The sequence below is a fragment of the Delphinapterus leucas genome, chromosome 1, assembly GCF_059928025.1.
Source record: "Delphinapterus leucas isolate spDelLeu-1000000601 "Yukka" chromosome 1, BTC_Dleu_Yukka2, whole genome shotgun sequence".
In the NCBI taxonomy this organism is placed as follows: domain Eukaryota; kingdom Metazoa; phylum Chordata; class Mammalia; order Artiodactyla; family Monodontidae; genus Delphinapterus; species Delphinapterus leucas.
The window spans coordinates 153514086-153535910 of record NC_143129.1 but is presented as its reverse complement, the minus strand read 5'-3'; the positions used below and the strand labels follow the sequence as shown (position 1 = coordinate 153535910).

Genomic DNA, 21825 nt, shown 5'->3' with positions numbered 1-21825 from the left:
AGTATACAGACTTTGGAGTAAAATACATTGGGAAGTGAACCTAGTTCAGCCGTTTATCAGATCAGTTACTTCATGGAAGTAATGGAAAAAATAACCTTTTAAGGTTGTTGGGGGAATTATAAAAAATTTCTGTATAGTTAATATTCTATGATTCTACTTTTTTTTTTTTTTTTTGCGGTACGCGGGCCTCTCACTGTTGTGGCCTCTCCCGTTGCGGAGCACAGGCCCCGGACGCGCAGGCTCAGCGGCCATGGTTCACGGGCCCAGCCACTCCGCGGCATGTGGGATCTTCCCGGACCGGGGCACGAACCCGTGTCCCCTGCATGGCAGGCGGACTCTCAACCACTGCACCACCAGGGAAGCCCTATGATTCTACTTTTATATAAAAGAGATAAGTAGCAGTCTGTTTGTGTACAGCATGTGTGTGCACACATATATGAACAGGAAATACCTGGGAATATTTATTATAAAACCGTCTTAGTAGTAGTAGTTATCTTTGGGTGTCAGGATTGAGAGATTACCTTTTTTTCTTCTATCATCTTTAAAAACAATTAAAACATTTAATAGACTTTGTTTTTTTTTGGCCGCACCACGCGGCTTGTGGGATCTTAGTTCCCTGACCAGGGACTGAACCTGGGCCCTTGTCAGTGAGAGCACGGAGGCCTAACCACTGGACCACCAGGGAATTCCCCACAAGTTTGGTCTCTATATCTGTGAGTCTGTTTCTTTTCTGTTACATTCACTAGTTTGTTGTATTTTTTTAGATTTCACATGAAAGTGCTGTCATACAATATTTGTCTTTCTCTGTCTGACTTAATTTACTGACTTAATTTACGTAGAACACCCTCCAAGTCATCCATGTTGCTGCAAATGGCAAAATTTTGTTCTTTTTTATGGCTGAGCAGTATTCCATTGTATATCTATCTATACCATCTCTTCCTTTTTTTTTTAACATCTTTATTGGAGTATAATTGCTTTACATTGTTGTGTTAGTTTCAGCTGTATAACAAAGTGAATCAGCTATACATATACATATATCCCCATATCCCCTTCCTCTTGGGTCTCCCTCCCACCCTCCCTATCCCACCCCTCTAGGTGGTGTACCATCTCTTCTTTATCCATTCATCTGTTGATGGACACTTAGGTTGCTTCCATTTCTTGGCTATTGTAAATGACGCTGCTATGAACACTGGGGTACATGTATCTTTTTGAATTAGTGTTTTAATATTTTTTGGATATATACCCAGGAGTGGAATTGCTGGGTCATGTCGTATTTCTATTTTTAGTTTTCTGAGAACTCTCCATATCATATTCCACAGTGGCTGCACCAATTTACATTTCCACCAACAGTGTACGAGGGTTCCCTTTTTTCCACATCCTCGCCAACCTTTGTTATTTGTGTTCTTTTTGAGGACAGCCATTCTGACAGCTGTGAGGTGATTATCTCATTGTGGTTTTAATTTGCATTTCTCTGATGATTAATAATATTGAGCATCTTTTTATGTGCCTGTTGAGCATTCCAAATAGACATTTGGAAAAATGTCTGTTCAGGTCTTCTGCCCATCTTTTAATCAGGTTGTTTTGTTTTTTTGATGTTAGGTTATACGAGCTGTTTATATATTTTGGATTTAACCCCTTCTTGGTCATATTATTTGCAAATATTTTCTCCCATTCAGTAGGTAGTCTTTTCATTTTGTTGATGGTTTCTTTTGCTGTGCAAAAAGCGTTAATTAGGTCCCATTTGTTTATTTTTGCTACGATTTATGTCAGAGTGTTTTCTTCAAGGAGTTTTATGGTTTCTGGTCTTACATTTAGGTCTTTGATTCATTTTGAGTTTATTTTTGTATATAGGGTTAGAGAATGTTCTAATTTCATTCTTTTACATGTAGCTCTCCAGTTTTCCCAGCACCATTTATTGAAGGGTAGCTCATTTCTTTTTATTGGTAAATGATATCCCATTGTATGGATCTACCTCAGTTTGTGTATCCATTCACCTACTGCAGGGCATCTTGGTTGCTTCCAGTTCTTGACAATTACAAATAAAGTGCTATAAACATTTGTGTGCTGGTTTTTGTGTGGACATAAGTTTCTAACTCATTTGGGTAAATACTCAGGAACATGATTGCTGAATCATATGGTTAGACTATGTGCAGCTTTTAAAAAAAACTGCCAAACTGTCTTCCAAAGTGGCTGGACCTTTTGCATTCACACCAGGAATGAATGAGTCCCTGCGGCTCCACATCCTCACTAGTGTTTGGTGTTGTCAGTGTTTTGGATTTTAGCCGTTCTAATAGGTATGTAGTGGTTTCTAGCTTTTGTTTTAATTTGCATTCCCCAAATGACATATCATGCTGAATATCTTTTTATATGCTTGTTTGCCATCTATATATCTTGTTTGGTAAGGCATCAGTTCAGGTCTTTAGTGCATTTTAAAATTCAGTTGTTTGTTTTCCTTATTGTTGAGTTTTAAGAGTTATTTGTGTATTTGGGATACAAGTCCTTTATCAGATATTGTTTTGCAAATATTTTCTCCCAGTCTGTGGCTTGTCTTTTCAGTGTTTTTCACATAAGTTTTAAACTTTAATGACGTCCTACTTATCAGTGTTTTCTTTCATGGATTGTAATTTTGGTGTTGTATCTAAAAAGTTATTGCTGGGAATTCCCTGGCGGTCCAGTGGTTAGGACTCCACGCTTCCAATGCGGGGGGCCCAGGTTCGATCCCTGGTCCTGGAACTAAGATCCCACAAGCTGCACGGCGTGGCCAAAAAAAAAGTTATTGCCAAACCCAAGGTCACCTAGATTTTCTCCTGTGTTATCTTCTAGAAGTTTTATAATTTTGTGTTTTACCTTTATGTCTGATACATTTTGAATTAATTTTTGTGAAAGGTGTAAGGTCAGTGTCTATATTCATTTTTTAAAATGTGGATGTACAGTTCTTCCAGTACCGTTTGTTGAAAAGACTGTCCTTTTCTCCTCTGTCAAAGATCAGTTGACTATATTTGTGTGGGTCTATTTCTGAGCTCTATATTCTGTTCCATTGAACTATTTGTCTATTCTTTTGCCAATACCACACTATTTGATTACTGTAGCTTTATATTGTCTTGAAGTCAGATGGTGTTAGTTCTCCAACTTTGTTCTTCAATATTGTATTGGCTATTCTAGGTCTTTTGCTTTCCCATATAAAGAGAGTTTATCGATATCCACAAAATAAAATGCTAGGATTTTGGTTGAGACTGTACTACTGAATTTATAGATCAAGTTAGGAAGCACTGACATAATAACAGTATTGAGTCTTCCTATTTATGGACATGGAATATCTATTCATTTAGATCTTCTTTGATTTCTCTCCTCAAAGTTTTATCGTTTTCCTCATATAGATCTTGTACATATTCTGTTAGATTTTTCTTAGTACTTTTTTGAGGGGTCCTAATGTAAATGGTATTGTGGTTTTTAACTTAAAATTCCAACTGTTCATTGCTGGTATATAGGAAAGGAATTGACTTTTGTATATTACCCTTGTATCCTGCAACCTTACCATAATCAGTCATTAGTTCCAGTTTGTTCTTGATTCTTTGGGATTTAACATAGACAATCAAGTCATCTGCAAACAAAGACAGTTTTATTTCTTCCTTTCCAACCTATATACCTTTTCTTTCCTTTCTTGTCTTATTTCATTAGCTAGGACTTCCCGTATAATGTTGAATGGGAGTGGTGAGAGGTGATATTCTTGTCCTATTTCTGATCTTCAGGGGAAGGCATCTATGTTCTCTCCATTAAGTATGATGGTAGCTGGAGGTTCTTTCTAGATGTTCTTTATAAAGTTGAATAAGTTCTCTTCTATTCCTAATTTGCTGAGAGGTTTTGTTTTGTTTTGTTTTTAAATTATGAATAGGTGTTGGCCTTTGTTAATGTTTTTTTCCTGTGTCTATTAGTATAATCATATGATCTTTCTTCTTTAGCCTGTGGATGTAATGGATTACATTAATTGATTTTCAAGTGCTGAATCAGCCTTGCATTCCTGGAATAAATCCCACTCGGTCATGGTGTATAATTCTTTTCACACTTTGTTGGATTCAGTTTGCTAATATTTTGTTGAGGATTTTTTGCATTTATGTCCATAAGTGATACTGGTATGTAGTTCTCCTTTTTTGTGCTGTCTTTATCTGGTTTTGGTATTAGGTAATGCTGGCCTCGTAGGATGAGTTAGGAAGTGTTCTCTCTGCTTCTATTTTCTGGAAGAGACTACAGAGAGTTGGTATCATTTTTTTTCAAGTATTTGATAGAACTCACCAGTGAAATCATCTGGGCCAAGTGCTTTCTGTTTGGAAGATTACTGATTCAACTTCTTTAACAGATGTAGGCCTAGATTTATTTATTTATTATTTATTTCTCCATGTGTGAGTTTTGGTAGATTGTGTTTTTCAAGGAATTGGTCCGTTTCATCATCTAAGATATCAAATTTTAGAGAATACTGTTTTTCATAATATTCCTTCATTATCCTTTTAACATCCATGGATCAATAATGATGGCCCCTCTTTTCATTTAAGATATTAGTAATTTATGTCATCTTTTTTTATTTGTTTGTTTTTGTTTTTTGGCTAGCCTGGCTACAGGTTTATCAGTTTTATTGATCTTTAGAAAGAACCAGCTTTCGCTTTCTTTGATTTTCTCATGTTTTCCTATTTTCAGTTTCATGACTTCTGCTTTAATTTTTTTATTATCATTTTTTTTTTTTTTCTGCCAGCTTTGCTCTTCTTTCTCTAGTTTTCTGAGGTGGAAGCTTATTTTATTTTATTCCCCCTCACCTTTATTGAGACATAATTGACATATAATATTGTTTTAGTTTAAGGTGTATAATGTGACTTGATATATTTATTGCAAATGATTACCACGATAAGGTTAGTTAACATATTCATCACCTTACAGTTACCTTTTTCTTTTTTTTCATTGAGGCAAGAACATTTAAGATCTACTCTTTTAGCAAATTTCAAGTATATAATACAGTTAACTATAGTCACCATGTTAACTATAGTTACCATATTAGATCCCCGGAACTTATTCATATAACTGGATGTCTGTATCCTTTGACCAACATCACCCCATTTCTCCCACCCCCTACCCCCTGTCAACCACCAATCTACTCTCTGTTTCTATAGTTCAGCTTTTTTTAGATTCTCACATATGTGAGATCATACATTTGTCTTCCTCTGACTTATTTCACTTAGCATAATGCCCTCAAAGTTGCAAATGACTGGATTTCCTTTTTGTGTTTGAATAATATTCCATTGTGTATGTACATGTCTGTATATATACTACATTTTCTTTATCCATTCATCTGTCAACAGACACTTACATTGTTTCCAAATCTTGGCTATTGTGAATAATGCTGCAATGCAATTAACATGGGAGTGCACATATCTCTTTGAGATAGTGATTTCATTTCCTTTGGATATATGCCCAGATGTGGGATTGCTGGACCATACATGGTATTTCTATTTTTTAATTTTTTGAGAAACCTCTATGCTGTTTTCCAGAGTGGCTATACCAATTTACATTCCCACCAACAGTGCACTCCACATCTCTTATCTTTTTGATAATAGCCATTCTAACAGGTGTGAGGTAATAGATTATTGGTTGCAAATATTCCTTTTCTAACATTTGCATTTAACGCTATAAAATTTCCCTCCAAGCACTGCTTTCACTGCATCCTACATTTCTGATTAGTTGCATTTTAATTTTCACTTAGTTCAAAATATTTAAAAATTTCTCAAGACGTCATCTTGATCCATGTGTTACTTAGAAGTGTGTTGTTTAAACTCCATATTTTGGGGGAGTTTTTTCAGTTATCCTTCTGTTCTTAATTTCTAGTTTAATTCCACTGTGACCTGAGAGTATACTTTGTATGATTTCTATTCTTCTAAATTTATTGAGGTGTGTTTTATGGTCCAGAATGTGGTCTATCTTGGTGAACATTCCATGTGAGCTTGAAAAGAATGTGTATTCTATTGTTGTTTGAGGAAGTATTTTACCAATGTTAATTAGATCCAGTTAATTGATGGTGCTGTTCAGTTCAAGTATACCTTACTGATTTTCTGCCTGCCTGATCTACCAATTACTGATAGAGGTATTGTGAATACTCAGTGGATTTGTCCATTTCTCCTTGCAGTTCTATCAGTTTTTTTTTTTTTTTCGGTATGCGGGCGTCTCACTGACGCGGCCTCTCCCATCGCGGAGCACAGGCTCCGGATGCGCAGGCTCAGCGGCCATGGCTCACAGGCCCAGCCGCTCCGCGGCATGTGGGCTCTTCCCGGACCGGGGCACGAACCCGTGTCCCCCGCATCGGCAGGCGGACTCCCAACCACTGCGCCACCAGGGAAGCCCTCTGTCAGTTTTTTGCCTCACATATTTTGATGCTTTGTTGTTAGATGCATATTAAGGATTATTATGATTTCTTGGAGAACTGACCCCTTTATCACTATGTAATGCCCCTCTTTTTAAAAATTAATTAATCAATTAATTTTTGGCTGCGTTGGGTCTTCGTTGCTGTGCATGGGCTTTCTCTAGTTGCAGCGAGTGGGGGCAACTCTTCGTTGCGGTGCGCGGGCTTCTCATTGCGGTGGCTTTTCTTGTTGTGGAGCATGGACTCTAGGCACGCGGGCTTCAGTAGTTGTGGCTCGCGGGCTCTAGAGTTCAGGCTCAGTAGTTGTGGCACACAGGCTTAGCTGCTCCGCGGCATGTGGGATCTTCCCGGACCAGGGCTCGAACCCGTGTCCCCTGCATTGGCAGGTGGATTCTTAACCACTGCGCCACCAGGGAAACCCTGTAGTGCCCCTCTTTATCCCTAATAATTTCCCATGTACTGAAGTCTGCTTTGTTTGATTAACAAAGGCATTCCAGCTTTCTCTTGATTTGTGTTAACATTGTATACCTTTCTCCATACTTTACTTAGTTGTTGTTGAAGGGATCTGACTGTGGTTAAGAAACAGTTTTTAAGATGAAAATAACAAACTGCCTCAACTAGTATGCATGCTTTCCTGAGAGAATATCTTTTCCAGTCTCTTCCTGCTTTCAGTGCAGTTGGTTTGATAGTGAGTCTCCAAGGTATGGAAAGTGGGGGCCAGAGTGCTGACAACACCTCATATATGTGGTTTATTTGTTTAAGCCCTGGCCTCTGTTTTTAGTTCAAAACATATGGAAAGGTAAAGCATACAAACTCAGTGACAGAAGAGTTAAATATCTGCCTAAAGGTACAGGACATAAATGAAGCCCAGTGCTGTTCAGTGTTTGTACTTAGGGTGTATTTGCTTGTTTTAACACTGCCTATCTATTAACTGTGGTTAAAAAAAAAAAAAAAAAAAATATATATATATATATATATATATAAAATAAAACTTGCTATTTTAACTATTTTAAAGCGTACAACTGAGTGGTGTTAATCATATTCACCACTGTGAAATATCATTCATTGTATAAATACCAGCACCATCTATTTCCAAAATATTTTTATCATCTTAAACAGAAACTCTGTACTCATTAAGCAGTAACTCTGTACTCATTAAGCAGTAACTCACCATTGTTTCTCCCTTTAGCCCCTGGTAACTTCTACTCTCTATCTTTATTAATTTGTCTATCCTAGACCTATATGTGGAATCATACAATAATTGTTTTGTATCTGAATTATTTCACTTAGCATAATGTCTTCAAGGTTACCCCATGTTGTAGCATGTTATCAGAACATTTCTTTTTAATGACTTAATAATAATATTCCATTGTATGTATATGCCATATTTTGTTTATCCATTCATATGCTGATGGACACTTGGGTTGTTTCCAACTTTTGGCTATTGTGAATAATGCTGCAATGAACACTGGCATATAAAGTACCTGTTTTGAGTCCTTGTTTTCAATTCTTTTGGGCATATACCCAGGAGTGGAATTATTGGATCATATGTTAATTCTATTTAAAAATTTCAGGAATCATCACACTATTTTCCACAGCAGCTGAATCACTTTACATTCCCACCAGCAATGTAAAAGGATTTCAATTTCTCCACATCCTCACCATAGGACTCCACGCTTCACTGCAGGGGGACCTGGGTTCAGTCCTTCGGGAACTAAGATCCCACTAAGAATGGCCAAAGAAACGCCATTCTAGTGGGTGTGAAGTGGTATCTCATTGTGGTCTTGATTTGCATTTCCCTAATGACTAATGAGGTTGAGGGTTTTTTTCATGTGCTTATAAGCCATTTGTATATCTTCTCTGGAGAACTGTCTCTTCAAGTCTTTTGCCCACTTTAAAATTCAGTTGTTTATCGTTTTGTTGTTGAGTTGTAGTTCTTTACATATTCTGTATGTTAAGCCCTTATCGGATATACAATTTATAAACATTTTCTTCCATCCTTTAAGTTGTCTTTTCACTTTCTTGATAATGTCCTTTGATGAACAAAAGTTTTTTTTTTTTTTTAAGTGTTTTCAGCCATTCTCTAATGTGGTTTAATTAATTAATTTATTTTTGCTGTGTTGGGTCTTCGTTTCTGTGCGAGGGCTTTCTCCAGCTGTGGCAAGCGGGGGCCACTCTTCATCGCGGTGCGCGGGCCTCTCACTATCCTGGCCTCTCTTGTTGCGGAGCACAGGCTCCAGATGCGCAGGCTCAGTAGTTGTGGCTCACGGGCCTAGCTGCTCCGCGGCATGTGGGATCCTCCCAGACCAGGGCTCGAACCTGTGTCCCCTGCATTAGCAGGCAGATTCTCAACCACTGCGCCACCAGGGAAGCCCCCTGAACAAAAGTTTTTAACTTTGATGAGGTCCAATTTATTCTTTTCTTTTGCTGCTCATGCTTTTGGTATCATAATCTATGACTCTATTGCCATATCCAAGGTCATGAAGATTTACTCCTATGTTTTCTCTTATGAAATTTATGACTTTAGCTCTTATATTTAGGTCATTGATCCCTTCCCTTTACTTTCACTCTATCTGTGTCTTTATATTTAAACTGGGTTTCTTGTAGACAACATATAGTTGGGTCTTTTTTTTTTTTTAAATCCACTGTCAGTCTGTCTGGTTTTTTTTCCCGCCTGGCCGAACCATGTGGCTTGCAGGATCTTAGTTCCCCAACCAGGGATCAAACCTGGGCCCCCTGCAGTGGAAGCATGGAGTCCTAACCACCAGACCACCAGGGAATTAACTTTTTCTTTTCCAGTCTTTTTTTTTTTTTTAATCTCAAAATTTCCTTTTATTTTTTTCCCCATAAACAAGAAGGCAAAAAATTCTACTGTAAATTCTTGGGGGAGGAAGCAATCATTCTCTTTTGGGATACAAAATTTATTAAAATTATGCTGACATGGAAAATTGAGTAATTGTTAGCAAGTGGCATTGGTGATAAATACTTCATAAGCATTCCTACAGATAGCCATGTAAATGCAGTAGTTCAACCATCTTTTCTATTATAGACTAGTGTTTGTTGATTAGTCACTAGGTATATGTCATTAAAATATGCTGAGAGGGATTATTACCACAAAGAAACTTACAATAAATCAAGAAAACTGAAATAATTTTTACTATGTAAGTTCTCCAATCTGTCTTTTAATTGGTGTATTTAGACCATTTAAAAGACATTTAAAATGATTACTGATATATTTGGATTAATATCTACCATATTTGTAACTGTTTTTTATTCACTGCATTTGTTTTTCTTTTTTTTAAAAAAAAAAAACTTTCCTCTTTTCTGCCTTCTCTGTTTTAAACTGAGCATTTTACATAATTCAATTTTCTCTTCTCACGATTCTATTTCTTCAAAAAATTACTTTAGTGTTTGCCCTAGAGTGGCAGTATACATTTACAACTAATCTAAGTCCATTTTCAAATAACTATACCACTTCATAAGGTAACTTATAATAGTATTCCTAATTCTTCCCTCTGTCTATAACATCATTGCTTTCATTTATCTTTAAGCTATAGTAACCCAATACATTGCTATTATTATTTTGAACAAGCAGTTATCTATTAGTTCAATTAAAAAATTTTTTAAAAACCCAAAGGATTTATTTCTTTATTTATTCCTTCTCTAACACTCTTCCTTTCTTCACAAAGATTTGAGTTTCAGCTCTATCATTTTTCTTCCCTATGAAGGATTTCTTGCAATTTATTGTCTACAGCCTTTGTTTGAGACAGTCTTTATTTCTCCTTTACTTTTGAAGGCTAATTTATCTGGATACTGAATTCTAGGTTGGTGGTTTTTTCTTGCAACATTTTAAATATTTCACTTCACTCCCTCTTGCTTGCATGGTTTATAAAGTGAAGTTGATGTAATTCTTATCCTTGTTTCTCTATAGGTAAGGTTGTCTTGTTCTCTGTCTTCTTTCAAGATTTTCTCCTGGTTTTTGATTTTCTGCAGTTTGAATAGGACATGGCTAGGAGAAAACTTTTTGGTATTCATCCTACTTGGTGTTCTCTGATCTTCCTGGATCTGTGTTCTGGTTTCTGTCACTAATTTTGGAAAATTCTCAGCTATTATTACTTCAAATATTTCCTTTGCTCTTTTCTTTCTTCTCCTTCGGGTATCGCAGAATATACTGCATATGTTATTGGGTTGGTCAAAAAGTTCATTCAGGTTTTTCCATAACATCTTATTTGGCCAACCCAAAATATATCTTTTGTAATTGTCTTACAGTTCTCAGATATTCTGTTCTGGGTTCCCCCACCCCCATTCTTTTTTAATTTTTGCATTTCAATTTGAGATGTTTCTTTTTACATTTATAATTTAAAATTTTGGAAATATTCACATGGTTCAATGCTGAAAAGATACAAAAGGTAAATAATGAAAAATTCTTTCTCCCCCTTACCTCTGACCCACATTCATCCAATTCTAACTCGGTACACAACCAATAGTTTTTGTTTTACCTTCCAGGATATTCTATGCATAACAAGGAAATACTTTGTTTCCTCTCCTTTAAAAAAAATCCACAAATGGTAGCACAGTATATACAGATTTACATGTCATTTTTTCCCTACATATCAGTATATCTTAGAGATTATTCCACATCAGTACATAAAGAGATTCTTGTTCTTTTAAATGGCTGCATAGTATCCCATTTATGTACATATAGGTCCACAGCTGCTTATTCAAAACCTCTGGGTGTGGAATGCATTTGGAATTCATTATTTTTAAAGTTATATACAGATAATTTGTGCATATATTATATATAATACAGGAGGTCTGAGGCAGCATCCCATAATTAAACACATTACTATCTGTGCAGTGAAAGTATGAATATTCACACTAGGTAGGATAAATAGCAAAATTAGTATTGTAGTTTTTTGATACAGTAACAAACTGATGAATGAAGTAGTGTGATACAGACCATAAATACTTGGTACTCTTTTATTTCTAAGGAAAACATTCAATAAAACCTCAAACCAAGCTAAGTATCTGTACATATGCATACAGTAAATACTTCTTCCATCTGGTTTCTTGAGGATCTTGGACAAAAGGCTTCATCTGCACTGCTATTATTGTCACCAAAGATTAGAGTTGGATATTTAATGATGGGCCAGGATAGAGATTAATGATGAAGCGGCTACAATAGATGGCCTTAAAAAAGGTGTACTTCTAGGATAATGTGTCTCATTAACATAGATTTCTATATAAGCAGTCTCTTCCAATTAAGTAAGCAGCAATAATCCCTTTTTCACTGATAAATGCATGTTATTCAAGGCCAATTAACTGCTCATGCATTTCCCCCATACTGTCTATGGAGATTATTTTTCATCTGTGTTACATATCATCATTGTCATCATTACTAGCCTCATGCTTATTTGGGTTAACACTATTTTAGCAATTTTTCTATCTTGCAATGAATGTACAACAGGTATATAACTTATAATATTCAGTATTTTTTTGATGTCAGCTTGTCCTAACTCAGTGCTTCTACAACCTTAGTTGGCATAAAAGTCATCTGAAGAATTTTTTAAAGCATAAGATTCTTGGGCTATACCCACAGAGATTTTGATTCAGTAGGTCTAGAGTTAGTTGGGTCTGGGAATTTGCATTTCTAACAAGCTTCCAAGTCATGTTTGTTTTTGTTTTTGGCTGCATTGGGTCTTTGTTGCTGCACACGGGCTTTCTCTAGTTGCAGCGACCGGGGGCTACTCTTTGTTGCTATGCGCAGGCTTCTCATTGCAGTGGCTTCTCTTGTTGCGGAGCGTGGGTTCTAGGCGCATGGGTTTCAGTAGTTGCAGCACACGGGCTCAGGAGTTGTGGCATGTGGGCGCTAGAATGCACGGGCTTCAGTAGTTGCAACGCATGGGCTTAGTTGCTCTGAGGTATGTGGTTATCTCCCCGGACCAGGGATTGAACCCGTGTCCCCTGCACTGGCAGGTGGATTCCTAACCATTGTGCCACAAGGGAAGCCCCTCCAAGTCATGTTTTATTTATTTATTTATTTATTTATTTATTTATTTATTTATTTATTTAGGCTGTGTTTGGTCTTTGTTGCTGTGCACAGGCTTTCTCTAGTTGTGGCGAATGGGGGCTACTCTTCGTTGCGGTGTGCAGGCTTCTCATTGTAGGGGCTTCTCTTGTTGCAGAGCACAGACTCTAGGTGCACGGGCTTCAGTAGCTGTGGCACACGGGCTCAGCAGTTGTGGCTCGCGGGCTCTAGAGCGCAGGCTCAGTACTTGTGGCACACGGGCTTCATTGCTCCGTGGCATGTGGGATCTTCCCGGACCACGGCTCGAACCCGTGTCCCCTGCATTGGCAGGTGGATTCTTAACCCCTGCGCCACCAGGGAAGTCCTGCAAGTCATGTTTATGCTGCTTGTCCGCTGACCACACTTTGAGTAGCAAGGTTGGTGACTTTAGACTTTTAGCTTAAGTAATGACACTATATATCTTCTCATTAGTGACACAAAACCCTTCAATATCTTCATATACAACTTCACTTTAAAAGCCAAAGTCTCTGCAAAATATTTATCAAGTATCAGCAACTGTGTAAATGGCATAATTAAGGTACACCTGAACAAGTTTCTACACTAACTCTCTTAGAAAGACTTGGGAGTTACCTGCTGCAAGTATCTAGTATGAAAACAAATAAATATTTATATTTGCTCTTCCCTGGGAGTAAAATTTCTTGGTCACAAGAAGTTCATGAGGCATGTGTGTGGAATAGTGGTCCAGGAATGAATATAGTTTTCTTCCATTCCAGCTTGTGTGCAATAAGCTCATGCTATTGGTACAGATTATTAAGCCAGGTAGAAATTATCTCTTTGATTACCCATGCTTTTTTGTTTATATACTAATAAATAAATCGTGAACAATTTTTTTTTTTTTTGGCTGTGTCGCACAGCTTGTGTGATCTTAGTTCCCTGACCAGGGATCGAACCTGGGCCCATGGCAATGAAAGCACGGAGTCCTAACCACTGGACTGCCAGGGAATTCCCTGAATGACTGTGAACCATTGTGGATGTTGGCTTTTTCTAGCTTTACCTGTCTGCTGCATTGGCACATCCCAGAACTTTCAACCTGTGCTTAGAGTCCTTAAAACCTCTTGTTTGCTCATCAATCATTGTTAATTATTTTTTTTTAAGAAAACAGAACAAAGCTGTTTCATCCACCGTATATACATGTTTGAGACTAAGGTTTTCATTAAAAATTACCTTAACAAACTGTCAATATAATTTTCATCTTCTTCATGAAAAGAAGCTATTTCATCATAGCTGTCCAGATATTTTATACCGTGATGCTTCTGAAATTTCTGCAGCCAATATCCTTTTCTTTTAGAAAAAAAAATTTATTTACGTATTTGGCTGCACTGGGTCTTAGTTGCGGCATGAGGGATCTTTGTTGCAGCATGCGGGATCTTTAGTTGCTGCATGTGGGATCTAGTTCCCTGACCAGGGATGGAACTTGGCCCCCCTGCATTGGGAATGCGGAGTCTTAGCCACTGGACAGCCAGGGAAGTCCCATGCAGCCAATCTCCTGATATTCTATACTCACCATAAAGGTTCAGTCTTCCATGGCATAATCTAGCTTGTTTCATGAACAACAAACCAGTCAGTGGCATATTCACATTGCTTCATTGTTGAATCCATTCAATCATGGTCGTGTCAATATCTTCATTTTTTGCCGTCTGAAAAATTTCTATTCTTCATTAGTTCTGGTCATTGTTGTCCCTGTAAAACTTCAACTCTTTGTCCTTCTATTATTTCAAGTCATATGTGGTGTTAATTCCCATACCTTATTCTTTAGTAAGATGTCTCATAGACATACCTGATCAAACTTTGCACTAACTCTATTTTCTGTGCTATTGTTAATGACAGATGCTTCCTTTGCTTCTTATTCTTACCCACAGGAGTATCTTCAATTTTCTGGGCATTTTTTACAGGGCAATTAAACTCAAACTGACAAAATAACAACCATCTAAACGAAAAAGGCAAACAATATTAGTGAACAGCAGAGACGTCTGTGACTGGTAAGAGTGCTGAGAAGCAACTAATGCCTCATATCAGCTGAGGCCAGGTTTTGCTGTCAACTTAGAAAACAGTTTGGATTTTTAAAGTTTTTCAGGTTTGGGAATTCCATGTTAAGAGATTTTGGAGCTAAAGTAATATATTTAATCAGTCTCCTATTGATGGCTATTTAGAATGTTTCAAGTATTTTGCAGTTGCAAACAATGTTGGAGTGAATGACTTTGTACAAATACCATTTCACATTTGTATAAATATATTTGTAAGATAAAATCCTGGAAGTGAAATTGCTGGGTCAAAGGACATGTACATTGTAATTCTGATAGATATGCCAAACTGCCCTCCACAAAGGATTATCAATCTATACTCCCACTCTACATCTTTGCAAACACAATGTTTTATCAAAATGTTTTCTTTTATTTTGAAATAATTTAAAACTCAAAGAGAAGTTTCAAGAATACTACAAGCATCATAATTTTCTTGCCCCCGAACCATTTGAAAGTAACTGATTTGATACACAATCACTCCTTGGACTCTGCAGTCTATTTCTGGCAAACAAGGACACTCTTCTACATACCTGCCACATAACTATCAAAATCAGGAAATGTATATTGATGTATTACTACCACCAAAGGAGACATGACAAACTTAATGCAACACGTGATCTTGTATAAACAAATATAAAGATTTTATACAAGATCGTGTGTTATCTTTAGTTTGTCATGTCTCTTCAGTCTTTGACAATTTGGAAAAATTCCTGAGTCTTCCCTTGACATTCATAACCTTGACACCTTTGCAGATTAGACTGGTTATTTTGTAGAATGTCCTTCAATATGGGTATGCCTAATGTTTCCTTATGATTAGATCAAGGTTTGTATTTTTGGTGTAATATAAAAGAAGTGATACTGAATTCTTATTCCTTCCTGTTAGGTAATATATGATTGTGACTTGACCCGTTACTGATGACATATCCATTGCCCCAAAGTTTCCTTGGGACCCTTGGTAATTCCTTCTTCCCTTCCATCCTAACCTGTCCCAGCTCCCATTCTCAGGAAACTGCTGATCATCTTTCTGTCACCATAGTGTGCATTTCTAGAATTTTACACAAATGGAATAATACAATAGGCACTGTTTTTTCTTTGGTCTGGCTTCTTTCACTCAGCATAATTATTTTGAGATTCATCCATGTTGTAGTATGTATTACTAGTTCGTTCCTTTTCATTACTGAGTAGTATTCTACTGTATGGTTATATCACAGTTTTTATCCATTCACCTGCTGATGGATATTTAGATTGTTTCCAGTTTTTGGTTAAAAATAAAGCTACTATGAACGTTCATGTTGAAGTCTTTGTATGGATATATGCTTTCATTTCTTTTGGGTAATACCTATGAGTGGAATGGAAGGATCATATGCATAGGTGTCTATTTAACTTTTTAAGAAACTGCCAAATGGTTTACCAAAGTGGTTGTACAACTTACGTTTCTACCTGCAATGTACAAGAGCTCCAGTTGCTCTTCATCCTTGCCAGTCTTTCCTACAGTCAGTCTTCACTACAGCTGCTTTTTGTTTTTTAAATTTTAGCCTTTCTCTTATTGTGGTTTTAATTTGCATTTCCCTAAGGACTAATGATATTGAGCATGTTCATGTGCTTACTTCCCAGCAGAATATCTTCTTCGGTGGAGTGTCTGTTCAGATATTTTTCCATTTAAAAAAATGGGTTGTTCATTTTCTTATTATTGAGTTTTGAGAGTTCTTTACATATTCTGGATGCAAGTCCTTTATGAAATATGTGATTTGCAAATATTTCTCCCCCTCTGTGGCTTATCTTTTCATTCTCAATAGTAACTTTCACAGAGCAGAAGTTCTTAATTTGGTAAGTCCAATTTATCAATTTTTTCTCTTATGGATTGTGCTTTTAGTGTTGTATTTAAGAAATCTTTGCCTAACTAAAAATGAAAATGATTTTGTCCTGTGTTTTCTTCTAAAAGTTTTACAGTTTTAGCTTTTACATTTAGGTCCTTGATCCATCATGAGCTAATTTTTGTATATGTTTCACCACTTGTTGAAAGACCTTCATTTTCTTCAACTGAATTGGTTTTGCCCCTTTACTGAAATAGATTGGTCACATATATGTGGATCTGTATTGGGACTCTATTTTCTTTCAGTGATCTATTTGTGTATCTTTACACCAATAACCCTTTGCTGATTACTACAGCTTTATAATAAGTCTTGAAATCAGGTGGTGTTAGTCGTCCCACTTTATTTTTCTTTCACAAAGTTGTTTCTGGCTACTCTAGGTCCTTTGAATTTCCATACGAATTTCAGAATCAGATTATCGATTTCTACTCCAAAAAGCCTATTAGGATTTTGATTTGGATAGCACTGAATCTATATATCAAATTGTAGAGAATCAACATCTTAATAATACTGTCTTCCAATCCATGAGTGCAGTATGTCCCATTTATTTAGGTTTTCTTTAATTTCTCTCAGCAATGTTTTACGATCTTCATTGTATGATTTTCTTGTACATATTTTGCTAGGTTTATTCTCAAGTATTTCATGTTTTCTTGATGTTATAATGATAATTTAAAAAATTTCAGTTTCTGATTGTTTGTTGCTGGTATATTGAAATACCATTGATTTTCTGTATATTGATCTTGTAGCCTGAAACATTGCTAAATCTATTATTAGTTCTAATAGCTTTTTGTAGACTCCACAGGATTTTCTACATAGACAATCAATGTCATCAGAGAATAAAGACAGTTTTACTTCTTCCTTTCTAATCTGGATAGCTTTTACTTCTTTTTAGTGTTTTATTGTACTGGCTAAAATCATCAGTATGATATTGAAATAGAAGAGGTGAAAGTAAACATCTTTGCCTTGTTCTTGATGTTAGGAAGAAAACATTCAGTCTTTTACCATTAAGTATAAGGGTAGCTGTATCATAGATGCCCTTTATCATGTTGAAGAAGTTCCCTTCTATTCCTAGTTTGTTGAGGTTTTAACTGTTTTTATTAGGAATAAATGTTGGATTTTATCAGGTTCTTTTTCCATATTACTGAGATGATCATATGGGTATTCTTTTTTACTCTATTAGTATGGTGAAATACAGTGATTGATTTTTCAATGTTAAACCAGCCTTGCATTCTTGGGGGTAAACCCTACTTATTACAATATATTATCCTTTTTTATACATTATTGCATTCAATCTGTTACAATTTTCATTAAGAATTTTTGCACCTATGCTCATGAGAGAGATATTATTCTGAGTTTTCTTTTTTATAATAGTTTTTTGTCTGATTTTGGTGTGAGGATAATGCTGATTTTATAGACTGAGCTGGGAAATACTTCCTCCTTTTCAATTTTCTGCAAGAGTTTATACAGAATTGTTATGTTTTCCTTAAATGTTTGGTAGAATTTACCATTTAGTCCTGGATTTTCTTTCTTTTCTTTCAAAGGTTTTTAACTACCAATTCAATTTCTTTGAAATTCTTTTCTTTTTACTGTGGTAAAATATACATAATAAAATTTACCATTTTAACCATTTAAGGGTACAATTCAGTGACATTAAAGACATTCACATTGTTGTGCAACCATCACCACTATTTCCAGAACTTTCTCATCATCCCAAATTTGTAGAGAGATACTTTGAAACTATGTAAATATCCTGTTCCTCATCAAATGTTCAACCACTAGCTTAGCATCTATTGCTATTTCTTCACTGTGTCTATTCTAGGTAACTCATATAAGTGGAATCATACAATGTTTGTCTTTTTGTGTCTGGTTTATTTCACTTAGCATAATGTTTTCAAGGCTCACCCATGTTGTAGCATATATCAGAATTTCATTCCCTTTTATGGCTAAATAATATTCCGTTGTGTGCATATACTCCATTTTGTTTATCCATTCACCTGTTCATGGATGCTTGAGTTATTTCCAACTTTTGGCTACTGTGAATAGTGCTGCTATTAATATTGGTGTACAAATAATCTGTTTAAGTCCATGTTTTCAATTCTTTTGGGTATATACCTAGCTAATTCTTATTTATTTTTTAGTGAACTTTGGTAGTTTGCGTCTATGAAGAAATTAGTCTACTTCATTATGTTGTTTAATTTATTAGCATAAAGTTATTCATAATATTCCCTTATTAACATTTTAATGCCTTTAGAATTTGTTGTGATGTCACTTTTCCCATTCTTGATATTGGTAATTTTTGTCTTCTCATTTTTTCTTGGTCTGGACAAAGATTTCAATTTTATTTATCTTTTCAAAGAAACAGCTTTTTGTCTCATTGATTTTGTCTGTTTTTCTATAGTTTATTTCATTGATTTCTGTTCTAATCTCTATTATTTCTTTTCTTTTGCTTACTTTAGGTTTCATTTGCTCTTCCTTTTCTGGCTTCTTAAGGCAGAATCTGGGATCACTGATTTGAAACCTTTCTTCTTTTCAAATATAGGTATTAAGTGCTAAAAATTTCCTGCTAAGTAAAGCTTTAGATCCAATCCACACATTTTTATATGTTGTGATTTTTCATTCAGTTTAAAATATTTTCTAATTTTCTTGTGTTATTTTCCCTTTGTCCAATGAGTTATATGGAAGTGTGTGGTTTAATTTCCAAAACTTCGGTGGATTTTCCATATATCTTTTTATTATTGATTTCTAATTCAACTGTGGTTGTCTGGAAAAGATTTTTATTTCACCTTTGTTTTTGAAAGATATTTTCACTGGTATAGAATTCTAGGTCAAAAGCTTTTTTAAAAAGTACTTTAAAGATTTTTCTCTACTGTCTTCTGGCTTACACTGCCTCTAATGAGAAACCTGCCTTCATATTTATCTTTTGTCCTTTTTATGTAATGTGTATTTTTTCCCTCTAGTTGCTTTTAAGTAAGATTTTCCCTTTTATCACTGGTTTTAAGCAATTTGATTATGATGTGCCTTGGTATAATTTTCTCCATATTTCTTGTGCTTGAGGTCATTGAGCATCCTGGATTTGCAGTCATCCTTATCCTGCTTGGAATCTGACACTCCATGCCAGGCCACTGCCACCCCCACTTCTGACATGGATGACTATTGTCAAATTTATTACTTTTGCCAATAAGATTTGTGAAAAATGTTATCTCAGGGTAATTTTAATTTGTATTTCTCCAGTGAGGCCAGGCATTTTAATTGTTTAAAAGTCATCTGTATCTTCTTTTCTGTAAACTGACTGATCATATTTTGTTCAATTTTTGTATTGGTTTTTTGATCATTTTTATATTGATTTATCTGTATCTTTTATCTTTTCTACAATGAGCATGCATTTTTTTTGCAATAAGAAGACACAACATAAAGTAATTTTAAATTCAAAAAGTGCTTTTAAAAACTCATGTAGTTTCCTGGTATCGGAAAAATATTCATAGTCCATGGTAGCTAGTATTTTATTATAACTTCTCAGGGGCTTATTTTCACTTTTCTTTGTGATAAAACCTACATAACTAACATGGAGTATGTGAGCTTAAAAGCCTGAGTCACTCTGGACTGCTTATCTTTTGACCAGGGGCCCTAGAAAAATCATAAACTCTCATATCTGTAAAGACATCTGGAGCTCCATCACTTCAGTAGATCTTCCAATGGCCCTGGGAAGCTGACAGGTCATTGACAATGATCCCCATTTTATAGATTTTTTTTTTTTTTTTTTGCGGTAAGCGGGCCTGCTCACTGTTGTGGCCTCTCCCATTGCGGAGCACAGGCTCTGGACGCGCAGGCTCAGTGGCCATGGCTCACGGGCCCAGCCGCTCCGCGGCATGTGGGATCTTCCCGGACCGGGGCACGAACCCGTGTCCCCTGCATCGGCAGGCGGACTCTCAACCACTGCGCCACCAGGGAAGCCCCCCATTTTATAGATTTTTAAACCAGAGGCTTAGAAAGGTAAAGTGACTTTATCATATGGAAGGTTAGATTTAGAAGTTACCTTAAAGATGATCTCATTCTCTGTACTCAGAGTCCTACAATTAGTAACTACAGCAAAACTTTGGCTTGGACTCAGGTGTTCATTCTAATAGCAGTAATCAAAGTGAGGATCCCTATCACTATAAGTGCTTAGGGGAGGACAGATAGCTTCTCTGGGCAGGCATACTGGGGGTGCTGGAGCCTTAGGTCTTTCTATGCTCACCTTTGGCAGCAGTCAGCATGGTGGAGGCCAGTTCACACTGCTGTGATTCCAAGTGTCCAAGCGTGAACCAGCGAGGGTAACGGCTGGGCACCACAGATACCATATGGTGAGGGTGGGAAGTGTCGCCTGCAGAAGTTGAGTTTTCTAGAACAGGTAACCTAGAAGACCCAGGGAGAGTCATAAGCTATCACCCAGACCCTTGCCATCTGGAGCCACCTTAGAGCAGCTTGTTCTTTGCTGGGGAGGAATTGGGCAGGAAAGGGTTAATGAAGAACTTTGAAGGTTTTAAAACCTATGGTACCGTACTTTATATGAGGTGAGTGCCTGGGCACTTGTAGAACTCAAGCTGAATAGTTCTTACTGCAAATGGATTTGAAAGACAGTTCAAAAACCATAAGATTATTTTTAAAAGCATAAGAAATATATGCCAAGTAATCCTCAGCAGTCCTTTCTGGTTGAGCTGAGGAGCTTTCTCAGCCTTAGAGCCTAACTAAAATTCTTCTTCTGTATGTTCTGCTGCATCCTAGAGGTCCACCTGCCTGAACCAAGGATCCTATTCTAGTCTGGAAACAGGATGCCCATAGCTCATTGTTCTCAAGTCTTGATATAGAAAGACTTACTTCTACTTCCCCAGATGTATCTGGTGACCTATGCCTGGGAACCATTTCTCAGTTAGGTATGGAAAGGCTCAAACCCCTTGTGAAGCTGCCAAACTGGGCCCAGAACAAAGAGACTCAGGCCTTGGGTGCTCCATATCTGTTAAAAATTCAGAGACTTCCTCAGACAGTTCACTGAGAATGCAGCCAGGGAGCAAGTGCGTCACCAGCAAGGCATCCCAGATAGGAATCCTAGATCGTATGAAAATATCTGAAGCATTTTAGGGCAGGCTGATGGCAGGTACAATCGAATAGAGAAAGAGTGAAAGAGAAGAAAGTGAGATAAACAAAGAAAAAGAACATCTGAGACTTCTGGTTTAGTGGAGGCATTTGGGCTAGGAAAGGGCTACCCACCTCATGGCACGTAAGGCTAATTTATAGGACAGGTCTGGATCATGAGGCAGTAGAGCTGAGAACAAATACTTGGCAAAGGTATGCATGGGAACACTCTCTCGGTGGATGACTTCTCCCAGACCGCTGAAGGGGCCTCCTGCAGGAAGAAGATAAGCCAGCCAGTTATTTATCTGTATGCTTTTATTTGTCTGCCTGGACTTG

At 36.7% G+C, this 21825-nt stretch overlaps 1 protein-coding gene across 1 annotated transcript in view; it reads right to left on the bottom strand.

Annotated features, from left to right (window-relative positions):
- Window positions 1-21825, bottom strand: part of ZSWIM5 (zinc finger SWIM-type containing 5) — a 256500-nt gene that overhangs the window by 6022 nt on the left and 228653 nt on the right. The window contains exons 10-11 of the mRNA XM_022575556.3: window positions 21625-21760; window positions 20615-20772 (exon numbers count right to left, since the gene is read on the bottom strand). Of these exons, the coding sequence (XP_022431264.1) occupies window positions 20615-20772; window positions 21625-21760 (294 nt within the window). The remainder of the gene's footprint in view (window positions 1-20614; window positions 20773-21624; window positions 21761-21825) is intronic.